Here is a 12,050-nt window from a genome sequence, read left to right as displayed (position 1 = left end):
TTCGTCTCTGTTTAGTTCCTTCTTCTTGGCATATCGTATGCAAAGTATCGATAGGCGCGTGTTCAATTCTGTTGCGGTGGAGGGACTTGATTTTCCTTCTTCTTGGTTTGGTCCTGGCAAGGACTTTGTTGTCTGTGAGTTTGTATCTCCACATAGGAGTTGTGCGTGTCAATGGGCGAAAGAACTTTTTAGAGTTCTCTATTTGTTAAGAATTCTAAGTGAGGGTTTGATCTAGATCGTTCAACTTACCTCCACGGTAGGAGGTGAAATCCCTGGTTTTGTAGGATTCGTTCCGAGTGGTTGTGATCGATACGGCATGAGATGCGACTTGTTTACCGGTGTACGTTTTCTTAGGGTCTTCGGGCTAGCAGTGGTATCTAGCAATCGTGATGCGACTTATGTAGTGAGGATGGTTAGACTGTGTGTTGTGATTAGAGATTTGTATGTACGTATACTTGAGGATTAGACCTGAAGACAAGAACGATGTTGGTGTTGAGGTCGGATCGACGACGGGAATGGTCTGGCCAACCATTTTTCTGAGTTAGTCTTTCCTTAACACAATGTCGGGTCAAAGGTCAATAATCATATATTTTAGTATGCCTAGTGACAGTCGGAGTACGGTGTTGTGCATTGCGTACATGTGGTAGTACGATCCTATTTTTAGAGTGAGTCTCACTTGGAGTTGATGGTATTCTTTGTGTGCGTTTAGGTCACTTGTCGTGGATAGTGGTATACTCGGTACGGGACTACGTGTCCAAATAGTTTCAGTTGTTGGATCAGTTGATCCTTGAGCTATGCTAATAGGTTATTTTCCCGCGTACCTGATGGTAAATTTGACAAGTTGGATGGTTTTCTCGATTTCAGTCATAGGTGTTTAGCTATTATATAGCTATTGAAGGCAGTTGTCATCAGAGATGGTTTTCAGAGTTTCTTTGGGATCTTGAGTTGAGCTCGCATATTGGTTCGTTGAGAGGTTTTGTAACTACTGTTTTGTGGACCTTAGGGCGTTTAGCGTGGATTATGTGTGAGGCGCTGCTGGTTGGACCTACCGTGTATAGGATTTAACAGTTTTCTGGTGAAATGTCTCGTGTGAACCGCGTTAGTGCAATTTTATATGTCGGATTGGTTTTGACTAGGGTTGAGTGTTTTCCCTTGATCTCATGTGCGAGAGTGGATGGTTCAGTATTGTGGTGACTTGGATTGAAAGGTTCTTTTCATGATGCTTGTATTCGTGTGGGTTGACTGAGGTTGTCGTTGCGGGTTTAGTATTAACTAGTGGTATGTTCTAGTTAGAAGGATGACAATCCTAATGGTTCTCTGTGGTTAGGCTTCGGTGAGGTCATGGATTTTGGTTGGGGGCTTGTGCCTCGTGTGCTTGTAGGTGATGGTAGAGAGTTTTGTTAGGCACTACGGTGCCTTTTTCGTTCAGTTAGTTGTTGTGGGGGATGAGATTATGTGTGGTTATGGTTACTGTTTGGTCGAGGTTGCGTTGGGTCACAAACATAGGATTGCGAGTGACATGGGACGTAGGATTTTTTGTGTTGAGATTTTTAGTCTAGTGTGTTGCGTGGAGAACTTTTTGCATCCTTTCGTCCTTCGCTTGTAAGGCGGGTTGATTTCGGGGATGAAATCTTTTGAAGTTGGGGAGAATGTAATGTTTCCGATTTTTACCATTTTTTTAGGATTTTTTTGATTTTTCGGGGGTGTTTTCGTCTTGTCTCATTTTGCGTGCCGGACACCGTGGGTGTGCCGGATGGGTCCGGGAGTTAGTAGGGACATTTCCTTGAGTTCAGAACTCTTCGAAATGTATTGGTTGTTATTTTGGTATTTTTCAATTTTCGGGTCAGGCGGGACCCGCAACGAGTATTGTTGTGTACGAGAATTATTTTTCGGAGCTGTTACATGTCATCCATTATTATTTAAGGTATTTTATATGGCTATGTGTTAAATGATTGGTTGTAATGTGGTTAGTGTATGTATATATATGTGTGTGTGTGTGTGTGTGTGTGTGTGTGTGTGTATATATATATATATATATATATATATATATATATGTAAATGTTAAAAAGATTTTTATTTAACCACGTGGGACTGACAATTGACATAGTCATTTTAGGTGACCAAAAGGTCACCAACCAGACCATTCTTTCTAGCTGCGGCAGTTTCTCTCTCTAAGCTTTATATATGTATATATTTTTTTTATCCATTTCAAAGCTAGATTTACACAATTTCATTGGAAATTTGACTTTGCCATTGAAGACAAAGTTCACGAGCTCAACGAGATCTACAAATTGATTAGAGCAAAGTTGGAATTGGGTGACTTTGGTGGATTTCAAAAATTGAGGCTTTTGCTTCAAATTGAGGTAGAATTGTCTAACTGTCAATTTCCTTGAATTTAGTAATTAATTAGATGTTTTTGCCCCTCTTTAACATGTCAATTGATGCCTAAAATGTATGATTAAATTTTAGGGTTTTGGCTTGCACTTGAATTGCTGAATTGAGATGATTTACGTGATTAAATGTTTATCTTGTGTATAAATTGCAAGTGGCATGCTATTCAGTTGCTATGTGATGATTTATTCATTTTTTTTACTCATGGTTGTTGTGATGTTTTTGGTTAGACATGTGCTAGATGATCCTTAAATGTTATAGCATGTTAAAAATGTTAATTATGTTATGAAAGTATGTTGATTATTGAACAAATGAAATTGAAGCATTCTATACGCATGTCATAGTGGGTTTATAAGCGGAGGAGAATTGTGTGGGTTGAGGGATGTGATGTGTGGGTACACGAAAGCGTGGATGTGATGTGTAGATACACGAGGGTGTGGTGTGACGTGGGTGTGCATTGGGCATTTTATGCATTATTTTGCATTGAATGATATGATGGTTATTCGGAAAAGTGGAAGTGTTGTTTGTGAATCTCTCGCATGATCCCTAACTCTTTTCCCTATTCATTGTCTGGAAGACATGTGGTTATTTACTTTGTTTGAGGAGATGCCATTTAGGCAATCTCTACTGAGTCGTTGTGTTTACTTCTTTACATTTTTCAGGTCACGGGGTTGAGTTGGTAGATGTTGATCTTCCACGGGCATGAACGGGACTAGAAAAGATCTATTATTGGCCAATTTGTATTATGATATCTCTTTTGTAAAGTTTTCAGAAAACCTATGTAATTGTTTTATTGTTGTAACTTGACAATGTACTCGTATTTTAGACAGCAATTTGATGTATTTTTTGTGTGGCCATGGAAGCATGTTATAATTATGTTGGTATATTGGGATGAATGGGATGACTATGGGTTATTTTGGTTAATTTCATTGATGAGGATGACATGGGATGTATATTATTAATGTTGTCAGGTGATTATTTCTTTCCCATCGGGTATTCTTTGTGGGTTAGTTGACTACTATACAGGCGTAGTTTACTGGGGGTTAGTTGACTATCATACAGGCGTAGTCTACTAGGGGTTAGTTGACTTCCACACAGGGGTAGTCTAGTCGGTATTTTCTCTTTCTTCCTTTCATTTCATAACAATCTTTTAAGGGTTTTCTAATACCCATGCATTGGACCTTTATGATTTGGGTCATTCCACCACTGCGTAGTAGAAGGATCTGTGGGGTGTACTAATTACATCTTAACTTTGGGAATGACTGCACAGTCCCTAGTTGATCTCGGGTTTGGGTAAAGACCCGGTTAGTAATTCGGACTCTCGAGTTCGGGTCGTTATACAATGATACATATTTTGAATTGAAACATTTTTCATTTTTCTTTTTATAGTAGTCAATTTAGTTTGGTATACCGGCAGGATATCAAATTGGTTATCAAATTGGTTGATGCACATGAAATTGATTCAAAAGTTTCATTGAAAATTGAAATAGAACCTCACAAATGGATCCAATTAAACCATATTTAAGAACCATTTTGATCAATTCAGTATAAATTAATTTTGGTTTGTACTTAGAGGATAAATTAACATTTAAATAATTTTTTTTTATAAATCAACTCGTGTAAATATTATCTATTTTATATATTTTTATATTTACAATTTTTCAAAACGCTTCTACTTTATTAGGATGACACCTTTAAGGTACTCTTTGACTTGACCTTTAAGGTGATTCGTTCTCATCATAACTCACCGCGAAAAACAAATGTGTAAAACTAAAAAAAAATTTACGCATGTTGTGTAGCACCAATGTCTTTTTAGTAATATGTTTCACATGTGTAAATGGAATTAAGGTTAGAAAAGGTGATTTATGCATAATTGCATAAATTTATGATTTAATGTGAATTTGTCCAAATTTTTACAACCTTTAAACTATAAATTACACCGATTTAACCAAATTTACTTGTTGGATTAAAATCAATCAATTTACGTTGTCCAAGTGCACGTGCTAGTTAATTTGTCGGGGAAAAAGAAAATAAATTAATAAATCGACACCATAGTGACTGCGATCCTAAACCTAAAACCTTCGTCGCAGTTCGTCATCGCTCTGAGCCTCTCTTACCATCAAGTGCCCATAAACTCTAAATCCCCAAACAATAAGCCCTAAAAGTTAAAACGTCCGACCCCATTTCAATCCATAAACCGATAACCAAAGTAAGAAGCATAATTTGAAGATGCAACACGATGAGGTTATATGGCAGGTCATCAGACACAACCACTGCAGTTTCATGACCAAGTAAGTTCCAGTAATCTCAATTCAATTCACGCTTTCTTTTGCTTTCTATTTGATTCATTCTCGAATAATCTGAACATTTTAATGCTTTGTTTTGATTTCAATTCGATTCATTTTGATGGGTCATTTCGTGTCCATTGTGGGTGGTGTGGTTTGGATTGATTGGTTTCTGTGTTAATATTAGAATCACGACGGGGAATTTCTGCCGGAACCCGTATAATGTTACCGGTCTTTGTAATCGGAGCTCTTGCCCTCTCGCCAACAGTCGTTACGCAACAATTCAAGAGGATGAAAAGGGTATTAGTTTCTCTTCTCTTTTGCTTGTTCATTGTATTCTGTGAGAAATGGTGACGATTTAGACTCTTTTGCTGATTAGAAGATTAGAACTTCAATAAATCTTCTTTGTTGTTAGACTTCGTTGTTGTTGTTCCCAGATTGTTACTTGAGAGATTGGCACTTGGCTATGGTCTCTTTGTTAATTTCTTGAAATTGGTAGTTACAGAGAAGAAAGTGCGCAGTTGGTGAGGAAGAGTTTATTTTGCATGAATAGTGTCCATAAATTGTTGTCTTCACAAGCCCTTGACTTCTCACTTGCATTTTCAAGACATAAAGAGAGATAGATTCCCATGAATCATGCATGTGTTAATGCACTAGCCAATATATTATAGATAATAAATAGTCATGGAATTCGTCATTAACTTTGATGTATTGTTCATTCCTAAATAATGATATGCTCTCTTTCTATCAATCTCTCTGCGTTTTCCTTTCATGATCATTCAGAGAACCATATGAAGATTAGTAATATCAGTTAGACGTAAAACAACAATAAAAAATTATTTGAAGGCTTGGTCTTTGTGTGGCCAAAGTTCACCTGGGCTCAAAGGGTGTTCTGAGTAAGCAAACATTATCCTTGTAATGACTGCAGTAGTTTCGATGATTAGGGGACCGTTGGGATGTAGGCAATAACCTTTGTATTAGAGACTGATAAAGTACATTACACTGCAAATTCAGTTGGACAAACAAAAAGAAAATTACAACTATGTTCATTGCATATGCACGAGGATACATTAAGTACATTGTTTGTGACAGGACTACATTGTGCAGGATCAGTTGTACATGGAATGTAAGTGGTTGCATGTGGGACACATGTTGACTAAAGTTAGGCTAGGCCAAGGATAAGTTAGGTTTAGACTAGGCTACACTAAGGATAAGTTAGAGATACATTGAAAATACATTCCTAACATGTAATAGACCATTTTGTGGCATACATTGCAGGTTACAAAAACTGTGAGGTTTGTAGGTCATTTTCAAAATTGGTTGATTTGTTCAGCAATTTATCCAAACTTATGTTACATGTGTAGGGGGTGGGTATATATCCAAGCATCGGACGTGTCAAATTCGAAAACAAAAGGACACTGCAATATAATCATTTGTTTTCTAGGAAAAAATAATGTCTTTATATAAGGTAGTGTCCGATATAGGCGTTTCACTCATTTTAAAACAATAATAAAATGAAATTGGATTTTATGACATATATCCAACCAAAAGTGTCGGACACATATACTGTACCCTTGTCCGTGTAATTTTTGTCCGACACAGGTACTTCTCCTAGACTCCCTACTTTTGAAGAGTCCATGCATATTTAAGACTAGACATTAACTTACACCTGCAGAATTTTAAGTGGCCATCTTTTTAGGGTTTGTAAGTGCTTTGGTTGATTATACTCCTTCCAAGCAATTTGCTGAATGCTCATGCTATCCTTTATACTTCCCAAGAAGTTCAGTTCTATTTAACTTGTCAAAAAAAAAAAAGAAGTTACAGTTCGATTTTAACCAATTTAGCAGTTTATTTATTTAATTTTTATTTTTCAACCATAACTACCAAAGAATTTGTCCCTCAGCATGCCAAACTAATTTCTCCATGCAAGGCCACCACTACCCATTAGACTAACTTGGTCCTTTCTAGCTCACGAGAAAGCAATTTATTTACCAGCACAAAATTAGTTCTTGTTTAGAGGTTATAATAACTACTAATTCTCACATTGGGAAGCCCTTTTGAAGTTTCCTACTGACATGGTTATATAAGAGGAGCAAGATATAGTGAGATTGGGTAGATTTTCTTGAGTTCTCATCTATCTCAATGGGAGCGACTTTTCACTGTCTAAATAAAGAATCTAGTCTATTTTGCCTTTCTTCTCTCTTCTGTTTCCACCATCAATCACACTCAGGTGTTCCTAGGGGGAAGATTTAGAAATGACGGAAACGGAAATTACGTTAGCAGTGTAATTTTTATTTGTCTTCTACTCTTCTCTCTGGATCAAACAAAAGTTGAACAAGCTTTTATATAATCATTTTTAAATTGTAATTAAAGGGAGGTTGTTTCGTCTTGATAGTCATTTTTGTATGGTAAAAGAAGATTTGGTCTTTGTCTAGGCTTTACAACTTTTTAATCAGTCTCTGTGCAAGATTTTTCAAGATATACTTTTGTGGCTCAAAATTTTCAGTTTTAAATTGATATAGACCATTTTTTTGCTATTTTATATTGAAAAGGATTGGAGTATTACTCCACCCCACCAATTTGGCAAGAAGAAGCTTAGGTTTGAGACTGCTGTACCATATCCTCTAGTATTGGGTTTCCTGTACTGCCTTAACAGGTTGCCTTTCAGCCTTGCACAGTTGCACAGGGGTGTTATAATTTTTTTCAAAGGAAAACAAAAGTTTTATTGACTGTACTAGTGAATTTGTCAAGGATTTGAGTCCATAAAGAGCAAGGGTTCCCTTTTGCACGATAGCGTGGAAAGGACTTTTTGGGGGAAAATATAGTAACAGTTTAGTTGTTGGTTATTTTGATGGATCTTACGCTGGCCATCACTCCAGTTAATGATTTATGTATATGTTGTGTTCAGCATTTTATGTAACATTTTTTTTCTATTCATCATATCTAATCATTTGATATTCTTATTATCTGCAGGATTCTTCTATTTATATATGAAAACTATAGAAAGGGCTCATATGCCAAACAATTTGTGGGAAAGAGTTATATTGCCGAGAAATTATGAGAAGGCCTTTGAAAAGATTGATGAACATTTGGTATTGAAATCTAGCGTGTTTTAGCAGTCTGATACTGTTTCAATTGATTCATATTGTTCCTTGTGTTAAGGATGTTTAACTTCTTAGTGTTTTTCCCTCTTTTGAATTGACAGATGTACTGGCCTAAGTTACTTGTACACAAAATAAAACAACGATTGACAAAAATGACACAGATGCGGATACGCATGAGGAAACTTGCTCTGAAAACAAGGTACGGACATATTTTCTCTCATTTATTCCCTTTTCTTCCACCATCTTCAGGGTAGACAATCATGTTTAGAGGTTGTTAGATAATTGTTTTTACACCATTGTTAGCGGTACATTGACAAGAAATGTGTGTCTGCAGCTTCTTACTTGCTTTTTGTGTGTTATGATGAATTCTTTCTCTTTTTTATTTTTTGGTTGGTAAGTCTCACATGCACCCGTTTGTCCCCCACCGGGGACTCAAACCCTCAACCTTTCATTTGGAAGGAGGAGATACCACTTGGGCTAAGGCCTTGGCATGAATTCTTTATTTGCTACATGAACATTAACTGAATATTTATATTTGAGGGGTATCTACTGGCGTCTTGTGAAACAAGATGATAGAAACTAGTTGTATATTGCTTTTCCTAGTAATGAAACCTTGTCTGCTAGAGAAAGTGGTTGGTTCCATAGCAAACATACATTGCTAAGGTAGTTCCTGCTTGACAGAGTGGTACTCTGCTCTTATATTTCATATTTTTATGAGATGCCTCAAACCAATAAATATCCTGAGCACATCTTCTCTGCTCTGAACTTTTCCTTCATGAATGAAATCTGGAAGATGTGGATCATTGTTTATGCCTAGAAATTGTTGACACTTGTGATGACTTGCATTAGAATATCATTGTATTAACTTTGACAGTTTATATTCACGGTAAATATAGCTGATGCCCTACCTAACCAAGCAGTACTTTGTTCACACAAGTCATCATATTGCTTGTGTTCAGAGGCATGTAGTGTAGTTACAATCTTTATGCTGAACAATTTTCCTTTCCACCTTTAATGTGTTGTATCGACCATTTTTTTTGTTGTCTCACAGGGAAAAGATAATGACAACGCCTAGGAAAGAGAAAAAAAGAGAGGCCAGGAGAGAGGAAAAAGCTGAAAAAGCAGCAGTTTTGGATAAGGTCATATTCTTGCCTAATGCTGTTGTGCAAAGCATCTATATTCTCCATAGCCTCACTGACACGCTTGATATTTTGCCAGAGTATTGAAAAGGAATTGCTTGAACGCCTTAAGAAGGGAGTTTATGGTGACATATATAATTACCCTGTAGAAGAATACAATAAAGTTCTTGACATGGAAGGACTTGAGGCTGCCAGTGAAGACGAAGATGAGGAGGTATCGTTATAGGAAATCATTGTTACTTCTTTTGACATATTATTGTCAGAGTTGGAAAATATGGAAAATGATCAGTTTTACTGTTTTTTATTGGAAACCAGGAGCCTGAGATAGAATATGTTGAAGGCTATGAAGAACTTGAAGAGGAAGATGATATGGAAGATTTTGGAGGTCTTGCGATTGATGAGTCGCCCGCTGATGATGATAATGGTAAGTGCTTACAAGATACTTTGTATCATGTAATTTCATGCAAATACTCTGATGATATCTTCTAAAGCAGATGATGATAATGGTCAAGTTCATGTTTGTATGCACATGCATACATCAATCTGTTGACTCATACAATCTCTTATGTCTATTAGTTGAACATATATTTATTGGTCATCAGAATTTTACAATGGGTTGCGGGCTTTAGCAGAACTGGTGATACAAAATGTAAATTGAACGAGGGAATTCGTAAATATTTCTTTTATATTTTACCGTTATGAATCACTTGCTTACTATACATGGTTAAAATGTCCTTTGTGTTTTTGTTAGAAAATTTAATAAATAAGAAATTTGCCTTCTAGTGTTGAAAACTAATATTGCAATTGGAATGGATGTAGATGACGAAGAGACAGTAACAATTCACCAGAAGAGAGTGAGAAGAGATTCTGCTTTAGCTCTAAGAAAGCTCGAGAAAGATGACGCAGGTGCCAAATTGAATAAGAGAGCAAGGGTTCTTGTTGAGGTAAAAATAAACACATTATATGTTACTTCAAGTGATGTGCTATGCATTTTCCTTCGTTTCTATTTGAATTGGCAATGCAAGTTCATTCGTTTCTGTCTTAATTTCTACCATTGTCTGGTTTCACAATTACATCTCTATGCTAATATCTCAATTAAATTTTTTATTGTTAGGTTGAGCATGAAGATACTAATGAAAGACAAACAGCAGCTCAATAAGAGACTGTATGTTGTATCTGTAGAGCAGATGGCGGCAATTATCTTCTAATATATGCATGAGGTAGACTGTGGGCTTCACTTTCTCTCAGAACACGCGTGGGAAAGAACAAAGGAAAGACATTTTAGTGTTTATCATTTCGATTTTAGTCCAAAGATACTGTTCTGTTAAAATTTGATTTTTATCGAAGCCTTTTCATTTCTGTTTCTCTTACCCTTATAGAACTCATTCGTTTATCCCCTCCCTGTCTCTGCCGTCTTCATCACAGCGCGTGCTGATCCCTACTTACTCTTGATAGCAGCAACAAAACAACAATGCAGTTTTTTACCTTGTATAATTATATATCGTGTGTGTGCAGTTACATTGCAGTTTTTTGCATGTGTACCTGAAAAATCTCACAGGTAATCATATTTTCGTATTTTATTTTTTTCCTTTTTTTTGTTCTTCGTAGAAGTGAACTTGAACAGTTCTTGAGTCTACTGTGATCGGTTAAAGTAGCTGGATGGTGGTATGATGGTTATTTAAAGCCCCATTCTTGAATGATGTTTTATGAAGAGCTATAGAGGAACTTGAATGGGGACTTTAAATAAGTGATTAAAGAATACATATACAGAGCTTTACTGAGGTTGAATGACAATTTCAGAAATCTGGTTGTGCTTTAGGTTTCATGTAGTGTTTTAGAGTTTTGCAGTTGTTTCTCCATCATCAATATGAAGGACCAATAAGGCTTCTCCTGTGTATCTCTCTGTATATCATCTTGATGATGTGTGTTTTGATCTGACTGCATTTATTTGAGCCGGGATGATGTCATTTTTCACTCGCATAAAAACCATCTGATAATACTATATTATTTTTGTGTTTTCATATTCAAGCTTGTTTAGCCGACGAGGTCATAGTTGTCATTTTAGTTTAGATTGGTTTGTTCAAATCTATTTATCACTATTCTTACCACTCTAGTATAGTTTGTCAAACAAGAATTAAATCTCCTCGAGCCTTTTTTCTTTCCCATCCAGAGCTCTCCCTTAACTTCGTTGTTTCCATGGCGACCACATTCTTTCAGTTGGCTAATGACGCCACTCCTCTCTCCCTTTCATCCAACTGCGTCCTCCCGGAGGACAAAAGGCCACTCCTCTCCACCGTGACACGTCTGGACTTGATTCCGATCATCGACGTGAATGAGGATGGTAGTGAAAGTGAGCAAGGACCACCACTCTTAGTCAATAAAATGTCACGAGCTTGCGAAGAATACGACTTCTTTCAGATCATCAACCATGGTGTTCCAACAAGGGTCTGCAACTAGCATCTTAAGGTTGAAGGACAAGAGAAGATCACAATGTGGAGTGAGTCCACTTGGCATCCTGTTGACCATTTACCTCATCAATTACCAAACAGTCCTCCTCAATACCGGTATTAAAACTAAACAAACATGCATACTTTTTTTTGCCCACACCCAGTTCGAACTCCTCCCTTCCTATTTGATGATGGAGAGATTATACGATTGGGTCAAAATAAAAAGCTTTTTTAGCCGAAATGCTGACTGTAGGATGCAATATACTGGAATCCAAGCTTTAGTTGGTTCTTGAGTTTGAGACAAGATTCATCGTCATCATCGTTGTCTATATTCCAAATAAATTGGGACGGTCATTTGAATATATATATATTTTATTATTTTTTTACATTATGTCTTTTCTTAAATTTAAAAATTTTAAACTATTTTTAATTACTCGTCAAGGTATGTTTTGATCGAGTTTGAGATAAGACTGATGAGGAAAAAAAAAATGATATTCACCCTAATAAATGAGCAATGAGACTTACTGAACTTGTTGACGAACACATTATTGAGTGTGTTGGTTGCTTGAACTTTATTCGTTTACTTAACGTGTTCAAAATGTTGTTCATTTGTTGAATTATTTATTTAACAAATGAAATGAACCACATTGAGAGGAAATATTTATTTATGACAAATTGCTTTTA

The 12,050-nt window shown here is 36.4% G+C and overlaps 1 protein-coding gene across 1 annotated transcript; it reads left to right on the top strand.

The window, feature by feature from the left end:
* The first annotated feature begins 4,437 nt into the window (after positions 1–4,437).
* On the top strand, positions 4,438–10,507 carry LOC132304265 (uncharacterized). The gene is made up of 9 exons (XM_059801858.1): positions 4,438–4,682; positions 4,864–4,976; positions 7,650–7,768; positions 7,882–7,979; positions 8,832–8,919; positions 8,999–9,133; positions 9,235–9,343; positions 9,739–9,863; positions 10,034–10,507. The coding sequence occupies exons 1-9, from the start codon at positions 4,621–4,623 to the stop codon at positions 10,076–10,078; spliced, it is 894 nt and encodes a 297-aa protein (XP_059657841.1). The 5' UTR covers positions 4,438–4,620; the 3' UTR covers positions 10,079–10,507.
* Positions 10,508–12,050: the final 1,543 nt, after the last annotated feature.

The sequence above is a fragment of the Cornus florida genome, unplaced genomic scaffold (assembly GCF_030987335.1).
Source record: "Cornus florida cultivar Cherokee Brave unplaced genomic scaffold, ASM3098733v1 CherokeeBrave_3.0.0_Hap2_Chr04, whole genome shotgun sequence".
Classification (NCBI taxonomy): Eukaryota; Viridiplantae; Streptophyta; class Magnoliopsida; order Cornales; family Cornaceae; genus Cornus; species Cornus florida.
Note: the sequence above shows the minus strand (reverse complement) of the source record. Positions and strands in the feature narration are given on the sequence as shown.

Bases quoted from the DNA above. Each gene is read 5' to 3' on its own strand.
- LOC132304265 (XM_059801858.1), top strand. From the start codon at position 4,621: ATGCAACACGATGAGGTTATATGGCAGGTCATCAGACACAACCACTGC. The intron at 8,920-8,998 runs GTCATATTCTTG...ATATTTTGCCAG, and splicing joins AAGCAGCAGTTTTGGATAAG to AGTATTGAAAAGGAATTGCT. The intron at 9,134-9,234 runs GTATCGTTATAG...ATTGGAAACCAG, and splicing joins GTGAAGACGAAGATGAGGAG to GAGCCTGAGATAGAATATGT.